Source organism: Oratosquilla oratoria, chromosome 3 (genome assembly GCF_046742065.1).
Source record: "Oratosquilla oratoria isolate Oo_2021 chromosome 3, ASM4674206v1, whole genome shotgun sequence".
NCBI lineage: Eukaryota > Metazoa > Arthropoda > Malacostraca > Stomatopoda > Squillidae > Oratosquilla > Oratosquilla oratoria.
In genome coordinates, this window is record NC_134779.1 from 52,185,162 (window position 1) to 52,197,254 (window position 12,093).

Below are 12,093 nucleotides of genomic sequence, written 5' to 3' on the forward strand. Positions count from 1 at the left end.
TGGTCAGGGACACATTGGATAAAAAAATATTCATTGTAATCTATGGTAATAAAGAGAAACATGATGTTCCTAGATATCTGAGAGAAAAAGAGAAAGAGATTGCTAAAGAAATCTTTAAAGAGATTCAAGAAGGACAAAGTATAGATAACGAAATTGAGGAGACATATAGAACAGGAAAATACTCAAAAGAAAAACAATATAGGCCATTAACAGTAAAACTAAGGTCACAAATGATTGCAGAGGAAGTACTGTCTAGAACAACAAAACTAGCAAATAATGAACATTAGAAAAATGTATGGATAAAAAAAGAAATGAGTGATGAAGAAAAAGAAAAGGAACTTAGAAATGAAGCAAATGAAAAAATGAAAAGAGAACTGAGACTGAAAAGAATTTTTTTTTTTTGGAGAGTAGTGGAACTGAGGCTGAGAAAATGGTATACCGTAGGATCGGGTAATTGGGCCATCACTGGGGGTAAATGGGCCATATAAAAGTTATTCATTTTTTTAATTGAAATTAGTTTTAAGACATTTCACTTTTGCCCTGAATAAATGCCTACCTCCATTTTACCAGTTGTAACATAATTTTTAATACATGAATAACTTTTATATGACCCATTTACCCCAGTGATGGCCCGATTACCCCACCCTACGTTATCAAGGAAAAGGAAAAAAAAGCACACAGTAAAAGACAAAAAAGGAAAAAATTAAAGTTAGCCTATACCAACATAGATGGAATGATTTCAGGACTGAATGAATTAAATGACTATTTGGCATTAGAAAAACCAGACATAATGGGAATAGTAGAAACTAAATTAAAAAGTTCTCTACTACCAAATACTGCGGGACAAGGTCTATACAACTGTTGGGTGAAGAATAGAAAGGAAAAACAGGGTGGGGGAGTATTATTTTTGACTAAGAACGACTTAAATGTGACAAAGATAACAGAAGGAAAAAACAATGTAGAATCGATTATAAAAGCTGAAAGCAATTAAATGAAAAGTAGAAAATTTGTAGTAGTGTATGTGCCCCCCAAAAAACTGTTGGAAGATACAAAATATGAACTAATATAGTGAAAGAGGAAATATAGTAATTATGGGTGACTTTAATTCAACAGATATATGTTGGAAAGAAATGACAGTGAAGGGGGAAGAAGACCTCTGGGGAAACATACTACTCAATATGACCACTGTATACACAAAGACTCAATGGATAAAAGAAAATAACAGATACAGTAACAATGAGGAACCATCAAGACTGGATTTAATACTTACCGGTATGTCAGAACCTGAAATTGTGGACAAAATTGATTACAAAACTCCAATAGGGAAGAGTGACCATGTACTAATAGAATTCGAACTAAAAGAGCAAATGGACTTAAGAAGAAATGAGAAACATAGAAAAGGAGGACTAATGTACAACAAAACGAATTTTGAGACACTCAAAAGATTCTTTCGTAATGCAAACTGGGAAAAATTCCTAAATGAAGAAACAAGGATGGAAGAGAAATGGAATATACTAAAAGAAATTTATAATGAGGGAGTGAACAAATATGTACCTCAACAAAAGCAAAAAAGAGTATACAAAAAAAGTTGGTACAACAAAAAATGCAGTGAAGCTAATGATAAAAGAGACAAAGCTTGGAAAAGATGAACTAAGAAAGGATTGAGTGAAAATATGCAAAGATGAACTAAGAAATGATTGAGTGAAAATATGCAAAGATGAAAAGAGAAACTATGAAAGACATAACAGAAAAATGCAAGGAACAACCTAATCTATCTTATCACACAACCCCTACCTGTCCTAAATCCACACTGTTCCTCACCAATTACTCCATCTTTTCCTCTCCAAACAATCAAAACCCTCCCATAAGCCTTCCCAACTACACTCAACAAACTGATCCCTCTACAACTACTACACTCACACTTGTCCCCTTTTCCCTTGTATAGCAGAACCATACTGGCATTCCTCCAGCACTCTACCCTGTTTTAGAACATCAAACAACCTCACCAGCCACTCTACCATCACTGTACCTCCCATTTTGAACCCCCCACATGACACCCATCTAACCTAGGTGCCTTACCTACTCTCATCATTTTAATAACTGCTTTCACCTCCACTTTCCTCATTCATCACTGTCATTTTCTTAGCACTTCCCACTGCAACTACCTTTCCTTCCCTATCCTCCTCCACATTTAGGACTCCTTAAAATACTCTGCCCATCTTCATCCTACTGCTGTCTATTCCATTATCATCTCTCCATTTGCACCTTTTACTTCTTCCTCTCTACTTGATTTGCCACCCCTTCCTATCTTAATTTCCTTCCAAAACATCTTTTTATTACTTTTAACATTTTCTTTAATACGGGACGGAGAGGGGGGGTCGCCGATTAAATGAAGCGGCCTTGCTGTGGATGTGCTGTGTCTTGCGACACTGCTTCTGACCCAGGGCGGTGGGCAGGGTGCAGGGATGACCTGTCATCCAGGAGGTGCTCAGATGAGAGGGAGGGTGGGAGGGGTGTGGAGTGTATTTAGGGATGAAATGGGTGGGAGTGTTTTTATGCCTTTCCCTTTTTGGCTACCTCCCTTGGAAGGGGGAAAAAGCCTTGGTATATGTATGTATGTATGTATGCTTTAATACTCTCACCCCATTTCACATCTGCTCTCCTTTACATCTCTTTTCTCTGTTCCTCTAATATGATTCTCTCATCCTATTTTGTAACCAATCTGCGAGTGCTTGTTTCTTCTCTTCTACAATCTTCTTTGGCCCATCATCCCACCACTCACTACCCTTCCTCCTATTTCCTCCCATCCTCCTTGTTCCACACACAATCTCCTTATGACTCCCTCCTTGAACCACCTCCATTCCTCCTCCACTCCTAGTTCTACTCTATCCTTGACTTCCTCCCACTCTTCTCTCAGCTTCTTGTACTCCTCGTTTTGTTTCTCATTTAAGGATACAAAGTAAAAGGGCAGTGGACAGGATGCAGGGATGACCCGTCATCCAGGAGGTGCCAAGATAAGAGGGAGGGAGGAGGGTGGAGGGGAGTGGAATATATAGGAAATGGAATGGATGGGAGTGTTTTCTATGGCTTTTTTTTTTGGCTACCCCCCCCGTGTAAGGGGGAAAAAGCCTTTGGTATATGTATGTATATATGTATGTATAACTACTCCCTTATAATAAAATGCTACATACATCAATACATATACCACATGGTCCTTTCCCTTTTACAAGAGGGTTGGCTAGCTATACCAAATGATAAACAATCTTATCTTTTAATAAAGGCATGAAACTGAGCATGGTTATCTGAATGAACAAAGAAAACAAAGAAGAGGACTGATAAAGCAGGTTGAGGATGGACCATGGGAGTGTATAATATCTACTCTTTCTTTGGGTTTGGTAGTAAATGCAATCCTAGATGATGGCATTTGTAGATCACTTTTCTTTGTGACTTTACATTTACCCACCTACATGAGGAAATCAGTATGCATGACAATTTCTTGATGGTTTCACTGTATGTGGAGGGGCAACTGTATGCATAAACATACCAAAAGTCCCCTTCCCCCTTATGGGGGAGGTGGCCAACTCAAAACACACCCATCCAAAAACTAATTCACTGTGCCTCCCTGTGCAGGAACCTAAGGGTTTTCTTCACATTCAGTTCCTGCTGTATCGAGATGATTATGCCATAACAATAAATTAACTACAAAAGTCACCTGGTAAATAATTTGATGCAGAAAAAAAATTTATTGTCTATACTACACAAATTTTGGGCAGAGTAAGATGATATGTTCTGTGTCTTCTATGTGGTTCCTATATCTGAAGGAGGGGACGGGAGACATTTCCAAGTTTATCTTGAGAGGAAGACCAAAAATGAGGTGGATGGATGGGCTAAAGAGGGCACTGGATGCAATAGGAATGTCTTAAATATGAAATTATATTGAAAACTAAGTCAGTTAGAATCACATGCACAGGGAAAATAACAATATTCAACATACCCGGCCCTTTTCAAAGGCTTCTGAAACCTTGTTGACAAACTTTTCAAAGCGAGGTCCTTCAATGGCACCTAATTGTGACAACCCGGATGACAACTTTATGTAAGAATCTGCAACATCTGAAATCAAACAAAAAGAATAAACTTGGTATGTTGTGATGTGTCTAGAGAGTTGATGATAGCAAATACAGTGTTTAGGAAGAAAGTCAAACATAGTACACATGGGAAAGGGTGGTGGATGGAAGGGTGGTAGATAGGGCTTTAATGGACTATACAGTGGTAGCCAGAAGAGTAGGAGGAGTTTTGGATGTACATGTTCTAAGGGGAGAGAGTGGGGGAATATCAGATCATTTTTTGGTGGAAGGTAAGTTGAGAGCAGAAGATGGATGAAGAAAGAGGAAAAGGATAGAATGAACTGCAAGTGAGAAAGAAAAGGAGTACAAGAAGCTGAGAGAGGAGTGGGAGGGAGTGAAGGATAGAATAGAATTACGAGTGGATGATGAATGGAGAGGTTTCAAGGAGGGAGTCACAAGGTATGCAAAGATGGTGTGTGGAACAAGAAGGACAGGAGGAAATAGAAGGAAGGGTAGTGAGTGGTGGGATAATGAAGCAAAGAAGGTTGTAGAAGAGAAACAAGCATTCACAGACTGGTTACAAGATAGGACAAGAGAATCATACAAGAGGTACAAAGAAAAGAAAAGAGAGGTAAAGCAAAAAAGAGAGCACATATGAAATAGGGTAAGAGTATATCAGAAAATTTTGAAAGTAATAAAAATATGTTTTGGAAATAAATTAAGAGATGAAGAGGAGGTGAATCAATTAAAGAAGAAAAGGTAAAAGGTGTTCATGGAGAGACAATAATGGAAGAGATGGCAGTAAGAGGAGGGTGGGCAGATTATTTTAGGGAGTTAATAAATGTGGAGGATAGGGAGGGAAAAGTAGTTGCAGTACGAAGCGCTACCCCAACCCTGGGCTCACTAAGCATTTTTCCTGGAGTCGCCAAAACATCTTGTATGCTAATTTTTTTGTTGCAAAATGATGTGAATTCAATACAATAACCATGATGATGTTTAACTTTGTCTTTGATAACCTTACATTACCTTTCTTATACACTTATTTATTATACTTGTTCCCCTACTTTTTACAAATAGATTAGTGGGGTCACAGTCACATCATGAGGATCATATTGGGGTTGCCTGAAAAAAAGGTTGGGAAACACTGTCCGAGATAGAAAATTATAATTAAAAGAAACGAGTTGCCATATCCATAAGTAAGGACCACAAGGGCAATCACAGGAATAACAGTGGCAACAAGAGATTACAGTGAAAGAGAAGTGACAAGGTTAACAGAGACAATTGACAGTGGGATACACAGAGATAACAGGGGCAACGAGAGGTGATAACGAGTCAAATTCTCGCATGCAGCATCAGTTGCCTGATGTATGATGATGCATCACAATACTTGCAATGTAAAATATAAAGTAACAGCTGTATTACTCATTTTCTTTCACTCTGAATATTAATAACAACAGAAATTATGATCAAACCAGCTCACAGAATATGGGGGGTCACTCAATTACAATTACAAAATAAGTATAATCAAGACACCAATACCAGCATCCTATATACCCACTCATGCCTTATGATCCCTACGTAAGCATCATCGTATGGAAGGGGTTAAGAGCAGTCAAGAGTTTTCACAAGAGTAGCAGATTCTGTGTTAGAATTTGAAATGCAAGAGTGTCAGTGGTTTGAGGTAAAAGTGGGACTTTGCCAGGGATGTGTTGTGTCACCATGGGTGTTCAATTTATGGATGGATGGGGTGGTGCAAGACATAAATGCAAGGGTAATGGGCCATGGATTGGAGATGGTTAAAGAAAAAGCAGAAAAACTGGAGATAAGCCAGTTGTTTGCTGACTACATTGTGCTTGTAGCAGGATCAGAGGAGGGATTAAGGAAGTGATGGAGTTTGGGAAGGTGAGTGAAAGAGTTTGAAGATAAATGTGGGTAAATGTAAGGTGATAAGATGTACAAGGGGAGAAAGTGGCAGCAGACTGGAAGTGAGTATTAAAGGAGTGAGACTGCAGGAAGTGGATAGCTTTAGATACCTGGGAGCAAATGTGGCTGGAAAGGAAGGTGGAGGTGGATGTAGAATTTAGATTGAGAAAAGCAAGTAAATGCCTTGGGAGATTAAAAAGTGTAATGAGAAATAGATATTTGGGAATGCATGCTAAGAGGAGATTGTCAGAAGGGGTGATTGCACTGACAACACCATATGGGGCAGAAACATGGAACATAAGAGAGGAAGAGTTTAGATGTGTTTGAGATGTATGGCAGGGGTTACTAGGCTGGATAGTGAGAAACAAGGAGGTGAGGAGGAGAGTAGGGGTGTAAAGGGAGTTGGGAGATAGGGTTGATGAAAGAGTTTTGGGATGGTTTGGACACATGGAATGAATGAGTGAGGAAACATTAGTAAAAGAGGTGTGGAAAGCAGAGGAGGAGGAGGCAGTGAACATGAGGGGGCAATCAAGGATGAGATGGATGGATGGGGTAAGAGGGGCACTGGGAAAGAGGGGGTTGTCTCTTGAGGAAGGGAGAAGACAAAAGATAGGAATGAATGGAGAATGGTTGTGTATGGATGATGTTATGCACAGAAGGGAGTGGGTGGGGGATGGTGGATGAGGGAGAATGTGTGAATAATATTCTGACAGAAACCAAAGGAATTTCTCCCCATTTTCTCGGGGAGCCTTGCTGTGGATGTGCCATGTCTTGTTACACCATTTCTGACCCAGGGCAGTGGGAGAGATGCAGGGATGACCCATCATCCAGTAGGAGTCAAGAAAAGAGGGAGGGAAGGATGGTGAATCGTAGTGGAGTATGTGGGAATCAAATGGGTGGGAGTGAATTTATGCCTTTGACTTTGGCTACCTCCCTTGTAAGGGGGAAAAAGCCCTTGGTATATGTATCTAAATAACAATGTGTATCAAAATTCAGTCAGATTTATATGACCTGATATGTTGAAAAAATCTACTGGAATTGGTGAAAAGTATATTCATATTCTAGATCCAAGAAGTGGATACTGACTTTGAACTTTTTGATTGTTGCCAGTTTCCTGGAAGCCATGGGTCTTTTGCAAAAGACCAGGACAATGGCTTGATTGAACGATATATACTATCACACATTCCCAAGTTTAAAATGTCAAAGAAAAAACAAATTACTTTTATGACATCTCGTCATGCGGTCCGCCTTTGCAGTTGAATCTTTAATAGCCATGTGATACTCCAGGAGGAACCCTTTCTCTTTTTCAAAATACTCATCAACGTCCTTCTGTGTAGCAGACAGCAACAACTCATCTGTTGTCTTGTTGAAATTCTTTATCAATCCTTCCACTTTTTCTTTCTTGTTTTTACTTCTTACTGAGAGCTGCAATTAAAATGAGCTAATATCAACAAAGTGTAATGAATCTTGCTCCAAATAAACAGGTCCACATTTATACTCACACCTGTATAACATACATATACCATCGGCTTTTTCCCCCCTTACAAGGGAGGTAGCCAAAACAGTATAATAATTTCTAAAGAGAAATGTACTTACATCTTGTTCATATTCTAAGAAGACCTTGAAGTTGTGATCATTTCTAAAGATAGGATGCTGAGCAAGACGAGTAAGGAACACCTCATGCATTGCAACGGTCTTCTTGAATGTTGCTAAATATTCTCTGGTAAATGGCAGAGTCTATTACAGAATATGCCATAAAACATATCAAATAATACTTCTGTTAAGACTATAGCACAATATATTCATACTAAATTACTCTACTTACGCCTCTAACTCTTGTTTCATTTTGTTGAATTCTTCCTTGGTCATGCTCCCCTCCCCCTCCCCCAACTTCTGCAGTTTCTCTCTTGATGCATCGAAGTCTGGGCGTGGTGGTGGAGGGGGAATCTACGTATGATATGATTTTTTATTTCTGTCATTTTAATTTATTTACTCATGGCCAAATCATGTATCAAAATGTGTGTTAATATGTGGTTATTAATACATTTACCTAGATGAACCTTACAATGAATATCATTTATATACTTATAGCCAAATCATATTTAAATGTAAGTGTGGGTATCATTTTATTTACCCATGTGAGCTATACACTAAGAGAGCCATAGCCATCCCCACTGCATCCTACCCCTTATTTTCTAACAATCAAGAACATGAACACTTGCTATCTCAATCCCTCAAAGTCTGAAGTGTAATATCAACACTCTACAGGCTTAAACTCAGTTATCTATATGTTATACAGTGTACTAGGTAGTCATTTAATATGTTGAAGAAAGTGCTTTTATTTCATTATTCTAATTTCTTAATTTCCGGATATAAATTTGTACCTCAAAGGAAATACATACACATAACAAAAAGCCTCATTTCCCTTATTAGGGGGTGATGTCAAAGCATGCACCAACCCTACAAAATTCATTCATTGTCCCTCCCATCTCTGCACCTCATAGATGAGAGGTCATCACTGGCCACTGTTACTGTTCAGGCCAAAGGCAATGAAGCTATTCAGAGATATTACTACAAGCTGTCTAATAAACAGGAACCATTCATGGAAGTTAAAATGACAATATATGTAAAGCTTCCAGTGTATCTTGCATACCCATTTTACATAATTTGAAACAAGATTAATATACAACATAGATATACAAGTTTCTGAACTCATTTTGTCAATATGCACTACTTATCATTGTACTGCTATTTCAAAACAAACGTGTGTTACGAACAATGAAGCCTGCATAATCTTCATTCTCATCAAAACGGTCGTGAAGCCAGATGAATTCTTCATGTTGCCGCACCACTGAAAACTCTGGTTTGGTATATTCAGCTAAAGTTGTCTGTAAAATGAAGCATTAACAAAATTAGTAATATTCAGTTTACATACATATACCAAAGGCTTTTTCCCTTACAAGGGAGGTAGCAAAAAACCACTCCCACCCATTTAATCGGCAGACCCCCCTCTCCAGCTCCTCATGCAGAACAAAAGTGTGGGAGAAATCCCTTTGGGCTGCATCAATTTATTTTTCACACATATACCCTCACCCCCCCACTCCCTTTTGTGCATCACAGCATCATCCATACACAACCATTCTCTACTCATCCCTACCTTCTGTCTTTTCCCTTCCTTCCTCAACTGACATTCCCCTCTTTCCCAATGGCCCTTTTACTCCATCCATCCACCTCCTTTATGGTTGCCCACCCTCATGTTCACTCCTTCCACCTCTTATACTAATCTTTCTTCACTCATTCTTTCCATGCGTCCAACCCATCCCAATCCTCTTCATCATCCCTATCTCCCAACTCTTTTTCCACACCTATTCTCCTCACCTCCTCATTTCTCACTCTATCCACCCTGGTAACCCCTATCATACTTCTCAGGCATATCTCAAATACATGTACACTCCTTTCTTCCTCTCTTATGTTCCATGTTTCTGCCCCATACAGTGTTGTCAGCACAATCACTCCTTCATACAATCTCCTCTTAGCATCCATTCCCAAATGTCTATTTCTCATTACACTTTTTAATCCACCAAGGCATTTACTTGCTTATCTCAATCTACATTCTACCTCCACCTCCTCTCCTCCCTTTCACACAACATTTGCACCTCCACTTTCTCCAGTCTCTCTCCCTTAATACTCACTTCCAGTCTGCTTCCACTTTCTCCCTTTGTACATCTCATCACCTTACTTCTACCCACATTTATCTTCAACTTCTTTTACACACCTCCCCAAACTGTCACTAACTTCCTTTTTAATGCACTCATAATTATGCTGAACACCAACTTGTCAAATTTCTACACCATTTTCCCTAATAATCAATCATGCAATGAATCCACATTCAAAGAATATTATGCAGACTACAAGTATACCAAGTTTTTAAAGTAATATGATACTTTACCTTAGTATGTACAGTAAATTTGACTTTTTCTCTTTCACTAAGTGCATCAGAGATATCAACTTGAAGACTGCTATCATTTAAGTCTACTGTATCTGATCGCCCACCCTGAAATAAAACAAATTTAGATTATTTCAGAAATACTTGGTACTTCAGCTCCTTATTTTCTGTTCTTCTCTTACATTTATACTGCATCAAGACAATGATTGGATAAATCACAAAGAAAGAAACTAAAGTGGCATCACTATAGATCCAGTCCATTTATACCAATAGAAGCAAAATCCAATCTTTTTCATTAATTTCTTCTTCTCAGAACCTTTTCATATATATCACTTCCTCATCTTCTGATCCATATCTCTTCTGTTTGGTCCTGTGGGATGCAATCATGGCAGCAACTACTCTCTTACACGCCAGATTTAGATGTGCCTGTTTCTATTCATGAAATTACCATATTTAACTTCATATGTATGGCTTGCAACTGTTGTGGATTACTTCAAAGCCACTCGGCAATGTGAGGTAATTCCAGAAAATTATTTAAAAGCCACAGCCATAAAGTAATCAGGAAAAATTCATTCAGTCAAAGAATTATTAACAACTGGAACTCTCTACCTGATGAAGTAATTACAGTCACAGGTTTGGATGCTTTTAAAAAGGAGCTGGATGAACATTGGAGGGACAACTGGTATTGGTACACAACACCAGCAGCATAGAAGTGAGGAGGATGAGGATGAGGAGGAGGAGGAGGAGGAGGAGGAGGAGGAGGAGGAGGAGGAGGAGAAGGAGGAGAAGGAGGAGAAGAAGGAGGAGAAGGAGAAGGAGAAGGAGGAGGAGGAGGAGGAGGAGGAGGAGGAGAAGGAGAAGGAGAAGGAGGAGAAGAAGAAGAAGAAGAAGAAGAAGAAGAAGAAGAAGAAGAAGAAGAAGAAGAAGAAGAAGAAGAAGAAGAAGAAGAAGAAGAAGAAGAAGAAGAAGAAGAAGAAGAAGAAGAAGAAGAAGAAGAAGAAGAAGAAGAAGAAGAAGAAGAAGAAGAAGAAGAAAAAAAACTCAGAATCACCCAAAGAATTGTCATCACAGACTTCAATAAGATGATTTTTCAGGCTATTCTGGGGTGGCAATTCTTTGGGTGGACTATCCTGATGTGACGATTCTACTAACCTATCTTAACTTACCTAACCTAATTTAACTTAACCCAACTTAATCTAACCTAGCTTAACTGGGTGACAATTCTTTAGGTGTTGTTGGCCGACATGAAAACTCTTGAGGTGGACTACCCTTGGGTGATGATTCTTTAGGTGAATGTTCTGTGTTGACAATTGTTCAGGTGTTCTAAACTGTTGAAGTACGTAGGACAGAATGAGCGAAAGGGTGGTGAGATAAACACCAGGAACCGTTGGAGTTTTTATTTCTAACGTTTCATCCTGAAAGGACTTCCTCAGAGGAAATAAAAACTCCAACGGTTCCTGGTGTTTACCTCACCACCCTTCCACTCGTTCTAAACTGTGTTTACTAGGAAACATTTATTTTCACACTGTTAATCATGACCTGCTCGCATCCATTCTGGCCTTCATATCAAATCAACTGTATATGTAAATTTAGGATCTTGCTAGGATTTCTTTGTAATAATTGGTAATTTTTTAGAAATGCACACCTATATGATATAGCAATAGGAAATTCATTATTGATTTCGTAATTATAACACATCATTGTAATATGCAATTTTCTTGGTGGAAATTAATAACAAAAGTTGCTAAAACAGATTTAATAACAAACAAAGTCACGACAGTTAATGATGCCATGTTTGTTTTGATAGATGCAGAGGTCAAAGAAACAAAAGTATTTGTCTATTCTAACATAACCTATCCTGTATTTAGTAATTTGGTACCTCTAATTCTAAAGACCATCCAGGTCATCATCGTCATGGATGCTGACTGCCTAATTAGCATTTTACCACGGGCAATTAACAGAGGATGGCCAAAACCCATGTTCTCTCATTAAGTCCAAAGAAACCCTATTGTCTTCATAACAGTGCCTATCAACATCACATGGAGTTGGAGAACACCTGGTCCATGATGTGAAAGCCATCATCTAACTGACGGTGACTAGACTGGACAGACTACATCTCTATCCTATGCACACAGCTTTATTTGATAATATATAATATAT

The 12,093-nt window shown here is 38.6% G+C and overlaps 1 protein-coding gene across 4 annotated transcripts in view; it reads right to left on the reverse strand.

The window, feature by feature from the left end:
• Window positions 1-12,093, reverse strand: part of Snx6 (sorting nexin 6) — a 30,302-nt gene that overhangs the window by 16,929 nt on the left and 1,280 nt on the right. For all 4 annotated transcript variants that reach the window (XR_012966076.1, XM_076180746.1, XM_076180754.1 and 1 more), the window contains 6 exons: window positions 9,937-10,041; window positions 8,765-8,875; window positions 7,813-7,934; window positions 7,584-7,707; window positions 7,208-7,412; window positions 3,995-4,110 (listed from right to left, as the gene is read on the reverse strand). Coding sequence is in view for 3 of the 4 variants with exons in the window: in XM_076180746.1 (XP_076036861.1) it covers window positions 3,995-4,110; window positions 7,208-7,412; window positions 7,584-7,707; window positions 7,813-7,934; window positions 8,765-8,875; window positions 9,937-10,041 (783 nt within the window). In the remaining variant the exon portion in view is untranslated. The remainder of the gene's footprint in view (window positions 1-3,994; window positions 4,111-7,207; window positions 7,413-7,583; window positions 7,708-7,812; window positions 7,935-8,764; window positions 8,876-9,936; window positions 10,042-12,093) is intronic.